This window comes from Mustela erminea, chromosome 8 (assembly GCF_009829155.1).
Source record: "Mustela erminea isolate mMusErm1 chromosome 8, mMusErm1.Pri, whole genome shotgun sequence".
NCBI lineage: Eukaryota > Metazoa > Chordata > Mammalia > Carnivora > Mustelidae > Mustela > Mustela erminea.
The window spans coordinates 56,891,338-56,903,643 of NC_045621.1; the positions used below are offsets into that span (position 1 = coordinate 56,891,338).

At 42.6% G+C, this 12,306-nt stretch overlaps 1 protein-coding gene across 10 annotated transcripts in view; it reads right to left on the reverse strand.

Moving 5' to 3' along the window:
• Positions 1-6,543: 6,543 nt before the first annotated feature.
• Positions 6,544-12,306, reverse strand: part of RBMS1 (RNA binding motif single stranded interacting protein 1) — a 216,270-nt gene continuing 210,507 nt past the window's right edge. For all 10 annotated transcript variants that reach the window (XM_032355716.1, XM_032355715.1, XM_032355718.1 and 7 more), the window contains 4 exons: positions 10,765-10,875; positions 9,372-9,452; positions 7,659-7,743; positions 6,544-6,797 (listed from right to left, as the gene is read on the reverse strand). In XM_032355716.1, coding sequence (XP_032211607.1) covers positions 7,666-7,743; positions 9,372-9,452; positions 10,765-10,875 — 270 coding nt within the window. In that variant the 3' untranslated portion in view covers positions 6,544-6,797; positions 7,659-7,665. The remainder of the gene's footprint in view (positions 6,798-7,658; positions 7,744-9,371; positions 9,453-10,764; positions 10,876-12,306) is intronic.

Genomic DNA, 12,306 nt, shown 5'->3' on the forward strand with positions numbered 1-12,306 from the left:
CAGTGTATAACAAAGCAGATATAATGGGATTCCTGCCTACGCTTCTGGGAAGAAAGTAATAAATATAAAAGAGTTTCCAACTTCTGGTGGGTGTTGGGGTTGGGTCAGAAAATGACACAGGTGTTTGCAAAGCCACAATCTAGCATATGCAGAACATCTGACAGAGGGTAAACAAAGTTAAATGAGGCTATTTAAAACATATCCTACACCTGGCTTGATTAACCAGCCCAAACCAAAACAGTACTTTGTTACACATTCCGATATTTTCACAGCAGGAGTGACAAAGGAACATCAAGTCTTTGGACATCTGCTCCAAGTTCCACTCTGGCAATGACAGATTTACCGAGGACTTCATTTGTCTGCCTGACAGCTTCACCTCTCAGAAGGCGCAGGAACCGTTGAGGGAAGCGGCCGCTTCTGAGTGAATTCTGATCAGTAAAAACGGAACTGGTTGGCAATGCGGAAATGACAAGAATGTCAGGAGAGAGTGTTTAGGTGGTCTTGCCCCTCGCAGACCTCCCAGAGCTCTTTATTTAGGTCATGCTTTTGTTACGTATCCTTGCTATATTGGCACTCATATGCTTGTGCGTCCCCTAAGAATGTCCCTTGAGGACCTGGACCACATCATGTCGTCTTTGTGTCCTCTGATGTCTGCTGCAGTATCTTTTAAATGCAAAAAATTATACACGCTGAATTCGTATGTAATAAACATGGAGACTTATAATCTCAGGATGATAGGACACGATAATTTTAGGATGATAGGACAACATTCTTTTTTAAATCCTTTTCCTCCCTGATTATGTTTTCGGAAACATTTGGAAAGGTATAAAGGAGCAAATACAAACTTCCCAATATCCTTCCACCCACAGCTAAGCGTTTTGGAATACCTCCTCATCTTTTATACTTAAATATTGCTTCCTAATTATGAACATACTTTATCTACAGTTCTGTACCTAACACTTGTCATTCTTATTGTTTTTCATGCCATTAAAATCTCTTTTAAAAAGGACTATGTAATATTCCATTGCATGTCTTTCTTTACTTACCGTGTCCAAAAAAAAACAACAAAAGGATTTCAATTAGCTACAAACTTTAACAACAGTGGTGTGTCTGAGAAGTCAAGATGGAAACCATCTCACCTGTAATAGAAGGATAGGGCTGCGCAGGAGAGGTAGGTGAGGCCCAGGCTATTCCTGGCGTTCTAGGTTTTGACCCGAGTCACATGTGGTGCATCGAGAAGTTAAGCTGATGGTGCCTAGTGTGGAGCCAGAGCTGAATATTCAAGCTACAAGGAATGTTCAACCCAAAGAATCACGGAGCCAGCAATTGTCTTCATTTGAAGAATGACCAAATTCTCTCTCTCTTTTTAAAAGATTTTATTTTATAAGGGAACATACATGAAAAGATGTTTTTGGGAAATATACAGTGCTATGGATTTTAGCCCTTATATTTGTGTAACCACCACAATCAGGATACAGAATAGCTTCGTCATCCTCAAAAAACTCCCTTGTGCTGTCCCTTTAAAATCACATCCTTCTGTACTCTAGTTCCTGGTCATTGCTCTTACTGTTTGATCAATATACTTCGGTCTTTTCAAGAATGGGGAACGACTGACTTACTCTGTAGCAACTCAGCTGGCAGAACTAGGGCCGGCAGGTAGAAATTACAAAGTTGCAATTTGACTCCTTTAAGCCTGTTTGAGAGCTGTTCCAAAAAGATACGGGATGCCAGGTGAGGTGGAAAGTGCCTTGTCTCTGGAAGCATTCAGGCAGAGAAAGTGGATCCAGGGACACTAGACGGAGGAGACACCTGCATTCTCATTTACAATCCATATCTTGTACCAAGGAGCAATGGAAGAACTTAGATCAAATCTCAGCCTCGTGGGGTCACATTGAAAATGGAATGAATAATAGCATTAAAGTATTGAATCCAATGCCACCTGTTTTCAATTCTGAGCAGCCCAGAGACCTGCCAGCGCTTTCTTGCTCCTCCCAGTCATGAGGTCTGGCAAGGCTTCTGGCTTCCCCCCTGCCCCCAGCTTCCTTGAACCTTAAAAGTTGCATTTGTTCCTTCCCAATGAGAAAGAGCCACCAGCATCAGGCAATGGTGGTTATAGATCAGTTCTTACAATTACTCCCCGACTCGGGACCTCTTTACCTCCCTTGGCGTGTGTCTGCAGCTGCCGAATACACACCCACAGTCACCCTCCAAGGCCCTGCCCTGTGCCTGGGCAGGCCCGGCTCCTGCCCCAGCGCTCGCCGCTCAAGGTGAAGAGCAACGTACCCCTCCCTCTAGTGGCTCAAGCTAAAACACTCCCGCCCTACCAAGAGCCAGAGCAAGACGCTCTCGAGCCATCTCTCAGGGGGGAATTTCCAAAGCTTCTCGGAATTGATCCCACACGGAGGGACGGGCACAGGGCTATGCCAAGAACTGCCTGCTGGGACCGGTGGGCGCCCACCTCCCAGCCCCACTCCCCGCTGCCATCTGTGACCGGCGCCTGGTAGGGGCTGAGTTCGGCGATGACGGAGGGCTGGTTGTCTCATCACCTTTGATGTGGGAACAAACTGCCCTGCTTTTCTTAAACCCTGAGCTCGGAGTTTCCTCCCTCTACACCTACTTGACATCTTCTGAAGCTGTGTGTGTCCGAGGGAGAGGGGCTGATGACAGGTCCAGGACCTTTACTCCAAGGCTACTCTAGTGGAATGAAGAGATCAGTCAGATCTGCGCCTTGTTCGAGCCCCACTCAGGCTGGGAGGTAACGCCTTTCAACCAGCGGATTTCAAATCGGTGTCTGGGAAATTTAAGAAGTGGAATTCGGGCTCCAGTGGAGCCAGTAGAGAGGGACAAATGCACGCTAGCCGGGGAGCCACGTCCCGAGCGTCTGCCCTCCCTTCACGCCAGAAGCTGGGTCGCAGCCCATCTCAGACTGAGGGAAGATCCTGCTCCTGAGGATGACCTGAGCAGCGCACCGCCCCCGCCAGGCACCGCAGCTCCTCTCCGCCCAAGTGGTAGCCAACCCCCCCGCGCGCCATGAAGCACCATCACCCGGTGTGCCTGTTGCTCTTGCACAGATAGAAAAGGCGCTCTGGAAAAAGTGTTCACCAGTTTCCATGTAACAGCAGCCCCTGGATGCCCCAGGACTCCAGTGACAGAAAGCCTTCCTAAAATACAAGAACAGAAGACAGACAAAACCTGACACTTGGCAGCCCGGATGGCGCAGCTTTCTTGCCTGCGGTCGCTGGTCGTATGAAGGAGCCCTGGGACAGGAGACCACGCAGCCTCCATCCTTGGCACCCTGTGCGTGTCGTGGTGAGGCTGTGGTCTCCACCTGCCGCGACATCCCTCTCCCTCCAGCACCCATCAGAGGGCCACGTTTCCTTTTCTGAATGAGCCATTCAGTACCGGGGTTTCCTGGCCCTGGTCAAGTTACCTGCTCCACACCCCACTTCTGTCTTCCTCGCCCCCCACGCCCCACCTGGCTGAGAGGTGTATGGAAATGGGTGGAGTATGGGGTCTTCTTGCCTGCTCCTCTCACCACTGCGACAGCCCTTGGGTAGCAGAAGCATTCTGTATGACAACACTGTAACAGTTAAGCCGCCTTGGGTAAAGGACTCAATTTCCTATACTACGTGCCTCTCACGAAGTACATCAGTTGGCAAAGAGAGGAGTTCTCTCCCCCATGCAAGCTCCACGAGAGCCTCCTGCGGGAAACAGCCGAGCGAGGTCACCGAGGAAGGCTCCTGTCATCAAGGCATGGGTAAGATCAGCCTGAAATCCTTATCCCCTTTGCTCAACACGGATGGGACCGTTTTTACTCCGTTCTCTAGCTGGTCTGTGACACAGTCAAAGGGTAGCGGTAGGAGAGAGGTCTGGCTCTCTGGCCTTTCAGAACAGACCAAAGGTAGACTCTGGCTGACGTGATGGCTGATGTCTCTGGTTCCCACACATGGATTTAAATTACCAGAGGAGGAGGGCTGGAAAGGTTTATATTCTGAGTACACAGTGAATCTGAAATAATTTTCAACTCACTTTCAAACCAACTGCCCGAGCCGAAGGAAGAGATCAGGAATGAAATGCATGAAATTCTGATACACATTTAACCTACTTAAAAGAAACTGACAGGAAAAATAAAATTTCAGATGTCTTTTATTCAAAGGTTTTCAAAAGAAATAAAACAGAAAAAGCTAACAATCTGATCAAATGTACAGTTCAAAAATGTCTTTTGGCGTTTAACAACAAGTCCTAGGAAGGAAAACTACAGAGTTATCTTGAACCGGACAAATAAGTTACCACTGGCAAGTTTGTGGCACTAGTAAAACAAAAATAAAAAATTAACTCTCTTGATCATATAGATATCTCTATGAAAATCTTTTTTTTCAATCTGTACAAAAGGTCTTTCTTCATAAATTAATTTTTTTTATAATTTAATGGCTGTCTACTATGTGATGTTTAACTGATTTTTTTTTATTTTTTATTTTTTATTTTATGTACAGAGGTTATGTTTCCCAAATCTTACCCAGACGAGTATGGCACTTAATTCAGACATTTCTAGCAGCAGATTTCCCCTCCCCTCTAACCGAGCTATCAAATTTCTGTCTTAACTAATGCAAAAATATCAAGTAGTGAGAGACCCAGGTTTATAAACGTACTAGATACAAGGAGGGCGCTGCGTTCGGTCTGGACTTTCACAAAGCAGTAATATTCCAGGGAGCATAGAACCAATAATACCACAACTTTAAAAAAGGAAACAAAAACAAAAACAAAACACATTTCTCTTAGGACTATGTAATTTTCACTAGAATCTACACTTCTCAGAGCAGCAAGGACTTTTGAAACTATGAAATGTCACTGACATCTATAATCAAATACAAGCATAAAATTTAAGAACTAAAAAATACTTGAAAGAAAAAACTGCTTAGCCCTAGCTCCTGAGCTAGGAGGATTTGGTCTGTGGAAACAGGGAGGGCCAGCAACCTGTCCCAGCACAAAAGAAAACAGACTCTGAGGTAGATAACTGATCACACACAGTTGACCAGACAAGTACACAGTTTTGGAAGACAACTTAATTTACCATTGCTTTTCGAACGTATGCAATTGTCTTAATAAAAGAGCTTCAATAACAGTGAATTATCTTCTATGTACTAAAGTAGAAATAACTGTGTATTTATGAATCAGGAATTTCATAGTTTCAAAATTGGTTTCTCTTTACACTTAACACTTGTAGTGATGATGTAAAGTGTGGCACTGCTTGGATCCAAATCTTCCTTCATGCTTTTTTGTTTGTTGGTGTGTGTCCATACATCAATTAAAATTATAAAACCTAAATGCAAAGGTACAAAAAAGGCACATTCTCCTAACCGCAAACTGGTCCGGCAAAAATAAAGAGCACAGAAGATATGACGCTGAGAGAAGGTGGAGCTACTGGTTACTGGCTCTTCGGTCTTTGGTGAAGTTACCTTTAAAAGTGCCAAGTAATTTTGATTTCTCAAATTTATGTAATAGAGAGAGCTAGTAGCCAATCGTTTTGCTTCTATTCCTACCTCAGCTTATGTTTGAAGATAAAATCCTTACTTTTAGCTTTTGCCATTTAGTTGCAATAGCAACGTTTTTCGGTTTGCCAGATCTCAGGCGTAATTCTCAGTCTAAAGCACTATCATTAGTATAAAGGAAGGACAAAACATTCGGTGACTCCCCGCCCCCGCCCCCCCTCCCCACCCCCAATCCCAACGCTACCTACACTAAATCTAGAACATCGAGTTAGTTTTTTTTTTCCTGAAAAAAGGCAAAAAAGACTTTACATTGCATCATACAGCAGATACCCTAAATCAGTCAAACTATCAGAGGAAACTGTTGGCGAACAGCCTTACAAACGAGTTACCCTATTAAAAGTTCCCCAGTCAGAAAATGTGTTTCACACAAAACATTTTTCCCTTCTTGCATTTCACTACCTTACACATTATGTGAAAAATCATTAAAAACACCTACTACATATTTAAAAAAGCCAAAATTTCAGCAACTTTTATTGACTACCTTTTAAAAGCCCTATGCTGCTGTTTTACAAGGCATAATAGACCAGCTCATTTGGTCAAAGCGTTCTACATCATTAGTTTGAACTAACTTTTACTGAAACAGCTACAGCATCAAAGGAGTTAAGGCAAATTGGAATTCATAGAAAAGGAGAAGACACTTCACACTACGTTGAAAGAAAAACGGAGAAGCTAAGAAGAGAGACGCGGAGGGCAACACTGGATACAGCGACACTCACACTCGCAAGCACGGAACACCAGGGGGGAAGTCGGACTACTTAAACGTCAGAGCCCACTGCATACAGCTGAAGAAAACGCAAATTAAACACAAAATGGACAAAAACCACAAAAATCCGGTCATGCACTTGGATAAGTCTTCATGGTCTTTGTGCATACCCAGAAAATTGAAGTTTTCTTTTTCTTTTCTTTTTTTCTTACTTTTTTTCTCTTTTTTCCTTTTTTTTTTCTTTTTGCATCATAACATTTGATAAAAATCTTTTGTTTTGTTTTTGTTTTTTGTTTTTTTTTTTTGATTTTTTTTTTTTTACTAAAATAAACCTGTTCAGGGGAACAGCTACTAGATGAATTTAAGGGTTTTATGCACCTTATAGAACTTATAGCAAAAATAGTTTTAGTTGATTTCATTATAAATAACGTTTTCAAGAACCTGTGCAAAACTGTCAATAATTTCCTAAAGCACAATTGATCAGAAAAATCCATGATTGTTCAGCCTTCACACCCTTCTTCATGTAAGAACGCCCTTATGTACATCTGGAAGAGAAAAATAAAAGATAAATGCTTTTGTACATCTGGTGTAATCTACCACAGAATTCTGTAACCTCCTCCTCGTTTCAGTGGTATACAGGTTTGAGAAAGTTAAGATGGTGCTGGTCACTGGTGGTAGGCCAACAAATGCTGGGACAGACGGTAGTTTCTAGAACCTGACTCCACCTTTCAAACTTGGGGCCTGCAGCATACTTTAGATCAGAGCAACCAGAGCTCTGGCTCAAAGGATACAGACATTAAATTCATAGTCAAGATATTGCACCTCTTTAATACCAGATGAAGCCAAATCTTTGGCAGTACTTCCTTCAACTTGTGAGCATGAAAGCAATATAAATCTGGATGCATGTACAGCAGGACAAATTTGACACTTGGTGTACTGATTTGTTACAAATTTCTAAGGTGGGAGGGGTACGGATAATGAGAAAGTAACTATACACATTTGACTTCAATACAAGGCACTGTTCTTTTGAGCTAATTTGCAAATCCACAAGATATTAGTATTTCAATAACACAGGATTCTTTGGCCATACTAAGGCGGTGTGACCAAACCTGAGCTATTCTAAGTACCATTATGATAACAGAATCAGGGGCGCCTGGGTGGCTCAGTGGGTTGAGCCGCTGCCTTTGGCTCAGGTCATGATCTTGGGGTCTTGGGATCGAGTCCCGCATCGGGCTCTCTGCTCAGCGGGGAGCCTGCTTCCTCCTGTCTCTGCCTGTCCCTCTGCCTACTTGTGATCTCTCTCTGTCAAATAAATAAATAAAAAAAATCTAAAAAAAAAAATGGTAACAGAATCATAGACTTTCCTTGAACTGAGCCCTATGGTTACAAAGATGTTTCCCTCATACCTCACAGTTACTTATTAGGTTGAAAGGAATATGGTGAATGGTCATTAGACGTCTCGACAGCCACCTGCTGCTGTCCACTTGCTTCCTACAACAAAGCAGGGCAGATAAAACATGAGCAATGACATCCAAACTCTGCTGCTCTCGTCTAAGTTTCACATCTGAAAACACAAGTGCTCCTTAAAAGTGATTTTCTTAATATTATGTGGGGTTTTCAAGGTCAATGATTTCCCTGAGGAGTTAAGATGTCTTACAGACCCAAAGAACCTCCCACCCGAACTTTTATGAGTTGTCTCTTCAGGTCAAACTACAATTTATCAAACAAATATCTGATCTCTTGGAGCCAGATGTAACTTGGAATTCAATACATTCAGATTTTAGAATCTGAAAAATGGTAGGCATATGCCCTTCATCACAGAATATACCCTGTGGGGCCTAGAGCTACAACTCATCACCAAACATGCAGGCAGGTCTACACAGGAAGATATAAACATGCACAGAAACTGGGCTAAGATTTTGTCTTATATTAGTTCCCACTGGGTTTTGCCACAGGTCAGGTTTTTGCTAACTAACAGTTATAAAGAGAATTTTTATTTTCAGATTTTGCTGCGTGTTTCAGAACTGCAGATAAGGGATTATGGGTTCTGGTAATGGTGGTTGTCAATAAGTACACAAATTTAAATCAATCAGCACAACACAAAACATGACAAGAATGCCCCAAAATAAACCAACCACAGTCCTAGGGCTGTTTCTGCAATTGGAAGCTACAGGATCTGTCTAGTGAGTAGGATTGATTGCGATGATGAATTTCCTTGGAATTTTAAGGGTACTTTGCAGATAAATGCTATGCTTTTTGTTCAATCCTTTTTAAAAAATTGTTTTAATTTGAATTCAATTTAGTTAACATATATTGTACTATTGGTTTTAGGGGTAGAATTTAGTGATCCATCAGTTACTTAGAACAACACCCAGTGCTCATTCTATCGAGCGCCCGCCTTCATGTCCACCCCCCAATTACCCTACCCCCCACCCATCTTCCCTCCAACAACCCTCAGTTTGTTTCCCATAGTTAAAAGTCTCTTACGGTTTGTCTGCCTCTCTGTTTTTATCTTATTTTTCCTTCCCTTCCCCTATGTTCATCTGTTTTGTTTCTTAAATTCCACATATGAGTGAAATCATATGATATTTGTCTTTCTCTGCTTTCTGTCCAATCTTAAGTCAAGTGTCAGTCTTCTTCCATTAGCTATCCTAGCAGCCTCTATAAAAAAGAAGGTACGGTTTGGTCCTCATCCCTGTTAACAATTCTGAAACATCAGTATTTTTCAACTATTTTAATTACAATTAATTTCTTCTTATAGTTATTATTATTAACATAATCTTTGGTACTAGGATTGCAAACTCCAGCTTTATCTTAATTTGTGTGTAAGTATCCCTTTGCAGGAGACAAGATAGATTCTTGATGGGTGAAAAACATGCTACAAGCTTGGAAAATAGTTCTGGGAGTCTGGGGGGTATGGCCAGGACACCGCTACACTAATCTGTATGCAGAGAATGATATTCCATGGTTGAAAATAACCCGAGCTCTAGATGCCCTCTAAACTCAATTCTTTATGCAAATATTTGACTTCTGATAGATTTTTCTTTGTGTTCTATCTAATCTACCCACTTCTGAAACTACTCGTTGCCAGAACGGCCATCGCGTGGGTCTGTACCAACCTCAACAGGAACGGCTGTCGTCTGCACGTGTGTGTACTGCGGCAAATAAGCCCCTTGCATAGCTGATGTCGCAGGCATGTACTGAAAAGAAGAACATGGTCAGCATGGGAAATGATAAGCCATGCAAACATTCTGAGTGCTTGGAGAATTTTGAGATGGGAATGTCAAATTTTTGGAGCTCTCAAAGAAGAAATGTAAACAAGCTACCTCTAAGTTTAATTATGATGTGGAAAGCGAAGTGACTGTTTCTACTTTTTGAATCTGTCGAACTAAAACTCCCACCTTTCTTTGGATTCCCCAACAAACAAATACATGTGTGAAGATCATTAAGACTTCTCATTCTCGGGGCACCTGGGTGGCTCAGTGGGTTAAAGCTTCTGCCTTCAGCTCAGGTCATGATCCCAGGGTCTGGGATCGAGCCCCACATCGGGCTCTCTGCTCAGCGGGGAGCCTGCTTCCCCCTCCCCCACACACACTCTGCCTGCCTCTCTGCCTACTTGTGATCTCTGTCAAATAAATAAATAAAATCTTAAAAAAAAAAAAAGACTTCTCATTCTCAATACTCAGTATCACTAATGTGCTACTTTAGAAGATCTCATTTCAAAGCACCTCATTATTTTCCAACAGTCCCCTGAACCAGTATTTAGAATTATTTTCACAGGGGGAGACCTAAGGAGTAAAGGACTTGTTGGATCTTTATCAGGTGACCGCAGAATAGGAAATGAACCCTTGCTTTCCTGATGTGGACGGCTGTCCTTTCCCAAAGGCAGCAAAGCCTCTTTGCTAATCTCAAGGACCTGCCTGAGCCATCACAAGAAGCTGCTGCTGGGGTTTTGAACATAAGAGAGGAAAACATACTTCCCTTAGTTCTTTTCAGCACAAAGGATACGGTCTGAATTACAAGCCTTCGGCCATCTTACCATCTACATGTTATGCTGATATATATCAACGCTGGAAGTTCCTCTGGTGTAGGCTCAACCTCAATCCCCAACAGAGTCTCCTGAACGCTAGAGAAGGAAGTCAATCCTAAGACTGTGAGACAGTGCCCCCACCCAGTTCTGTAAAAGAAGTGAAGTGAGGAAAAATTCCCTGCCTTTACCACCATGTATCACTTTCGTCTTTTGCTTCCTGACACCAGGTCTGCAGTGTGAATGAACGGCACTAGTTACAGGGGCTAGATGTGGTCGTGTGGTTGCTAGATTCTGGCAGAGAGATACCCGAAGGACAGACATTTAGTTCATCAGTTAACCCCATAGAAGGCGATGTGGGGGGTGAGAGGGGCTCAGACATAATCTTTGACATCATGGAGCCTGTAATTGATGGGGAAGACACAGGCTGCATTAATTCACCCTCCTCTATTTGCTCAGACACAAGGTATTAATTGGCCACCTACTGTTCCGGTGCTGCCTAGTGACAGATGACTCATCTGCTGGGCCAGAGGGCTGATCATAGACGCAGGCTGTAGTGACATGGTGTGCTCCATCGAGGGAGTTAACACGGCCCCCTGGGGAGTTGGGAGACAAGCACAGTGTAAGATAAACTCAAGGAGGGAGTTCAGAGTCTGTCATTCCTTCTGCAAAGGAAAATGCCTTAGTTGAGAAATGTGAAACCAAGATAGCCTCCTCTCAAACTTGATTATGGTATCATAAACAATCTCCCCAAACCTTCTAGATAATGCTTCCTAAAACCTTTTGAAGAGCATTCATTTCAGGGCAATGACTGCATTAAACATCCTGCCTTTCCTTTCACTCACGTGTAAAGCAAGCTAGTCCAGCAGGAGGAGCTGCGGGAGGAAATGCAAACCATTTTCGGCTGGCTGGGGTTACCAAAATGCTTTCGTGATTTTTAAAATAATAAATGATGGTTGGTGATTTATGCAGCCACAAAACAACAGGTCATACTGAATATTTATAAATATCATGTCTCATTTAAACATGTTCTGTACAGTCATTTGACTCAAGATCAGGAGACTCTTAGGATCAAGATCTCATTCTCCATTCACTGTTTCTCAGAACCTCCAGGTATCATTTGGTGGGTGCCAAGGGAGGGAGGGAGATGCAGATATGATTAATAATCCGACTTCAGATTCTTGATTTTGTCTGAAAAAACCTCTGGTCATTAAAAATAAAATTAAATATAATCGAACAAAATGGGGTCGGGGGGGAGACAAAAAAAACAACAAAAAAATCACCCACAACCCAGCCTAGCCTCTCCCTGATACATGGCTGCTACCGGCACTGTCAGGGTACGATCTCCCGGACTCTAGCCTTGACATATCTGCAGAGTCGCAACCGGGGTACGTAAACAATTTCATATCCTGGGTTTTTTGCTCTGAACATTCTGTTATAAATATTTACCTCACTTGGCGCATAGCCATCGTTATCATCATTTTTAATGACTGCATAATGGTACATTGACTGTCTCAACCGAAATTAAATTAATTCTATTTCTGGATTTTTGCATTTCCTCTAATTTATCCTATATAATATTCTTACGGATTGTATTATTCCTCTCACTTTTGCAATCACCCCATTACCTGAGAGTGCAATTATTCTGATACATCCTATCAATATTAATGTTACATTTTTGATATTACTGCAACTGATCTATCTCTTCCACACACTGTCTTATTGCTAATCGGAACACAGCTGAGGTCTGAGACTGGAGCGCAGGCACTTTAACTCTGGGGGACGGCAGTCTAAACTGGGTGGGGAAGGGGACCGAGTCCTCAGCTAGGAACGTTCTGCACACGCTACCAGTCTCCTCAAAGATGTGAAACTGGGATATGCCCAGGCTTTGTCTCTAGAAGTTGCCAAAAAAGACAGATATGTGTCAGAAACTGTTTGTTGTTCATGCAGTTCACAGAAAATTTGTTCCTTTAAAATTTTTAGTGTGCATCATCAGAAAGTGTGTGGTAACATGGAAATGATTCAGA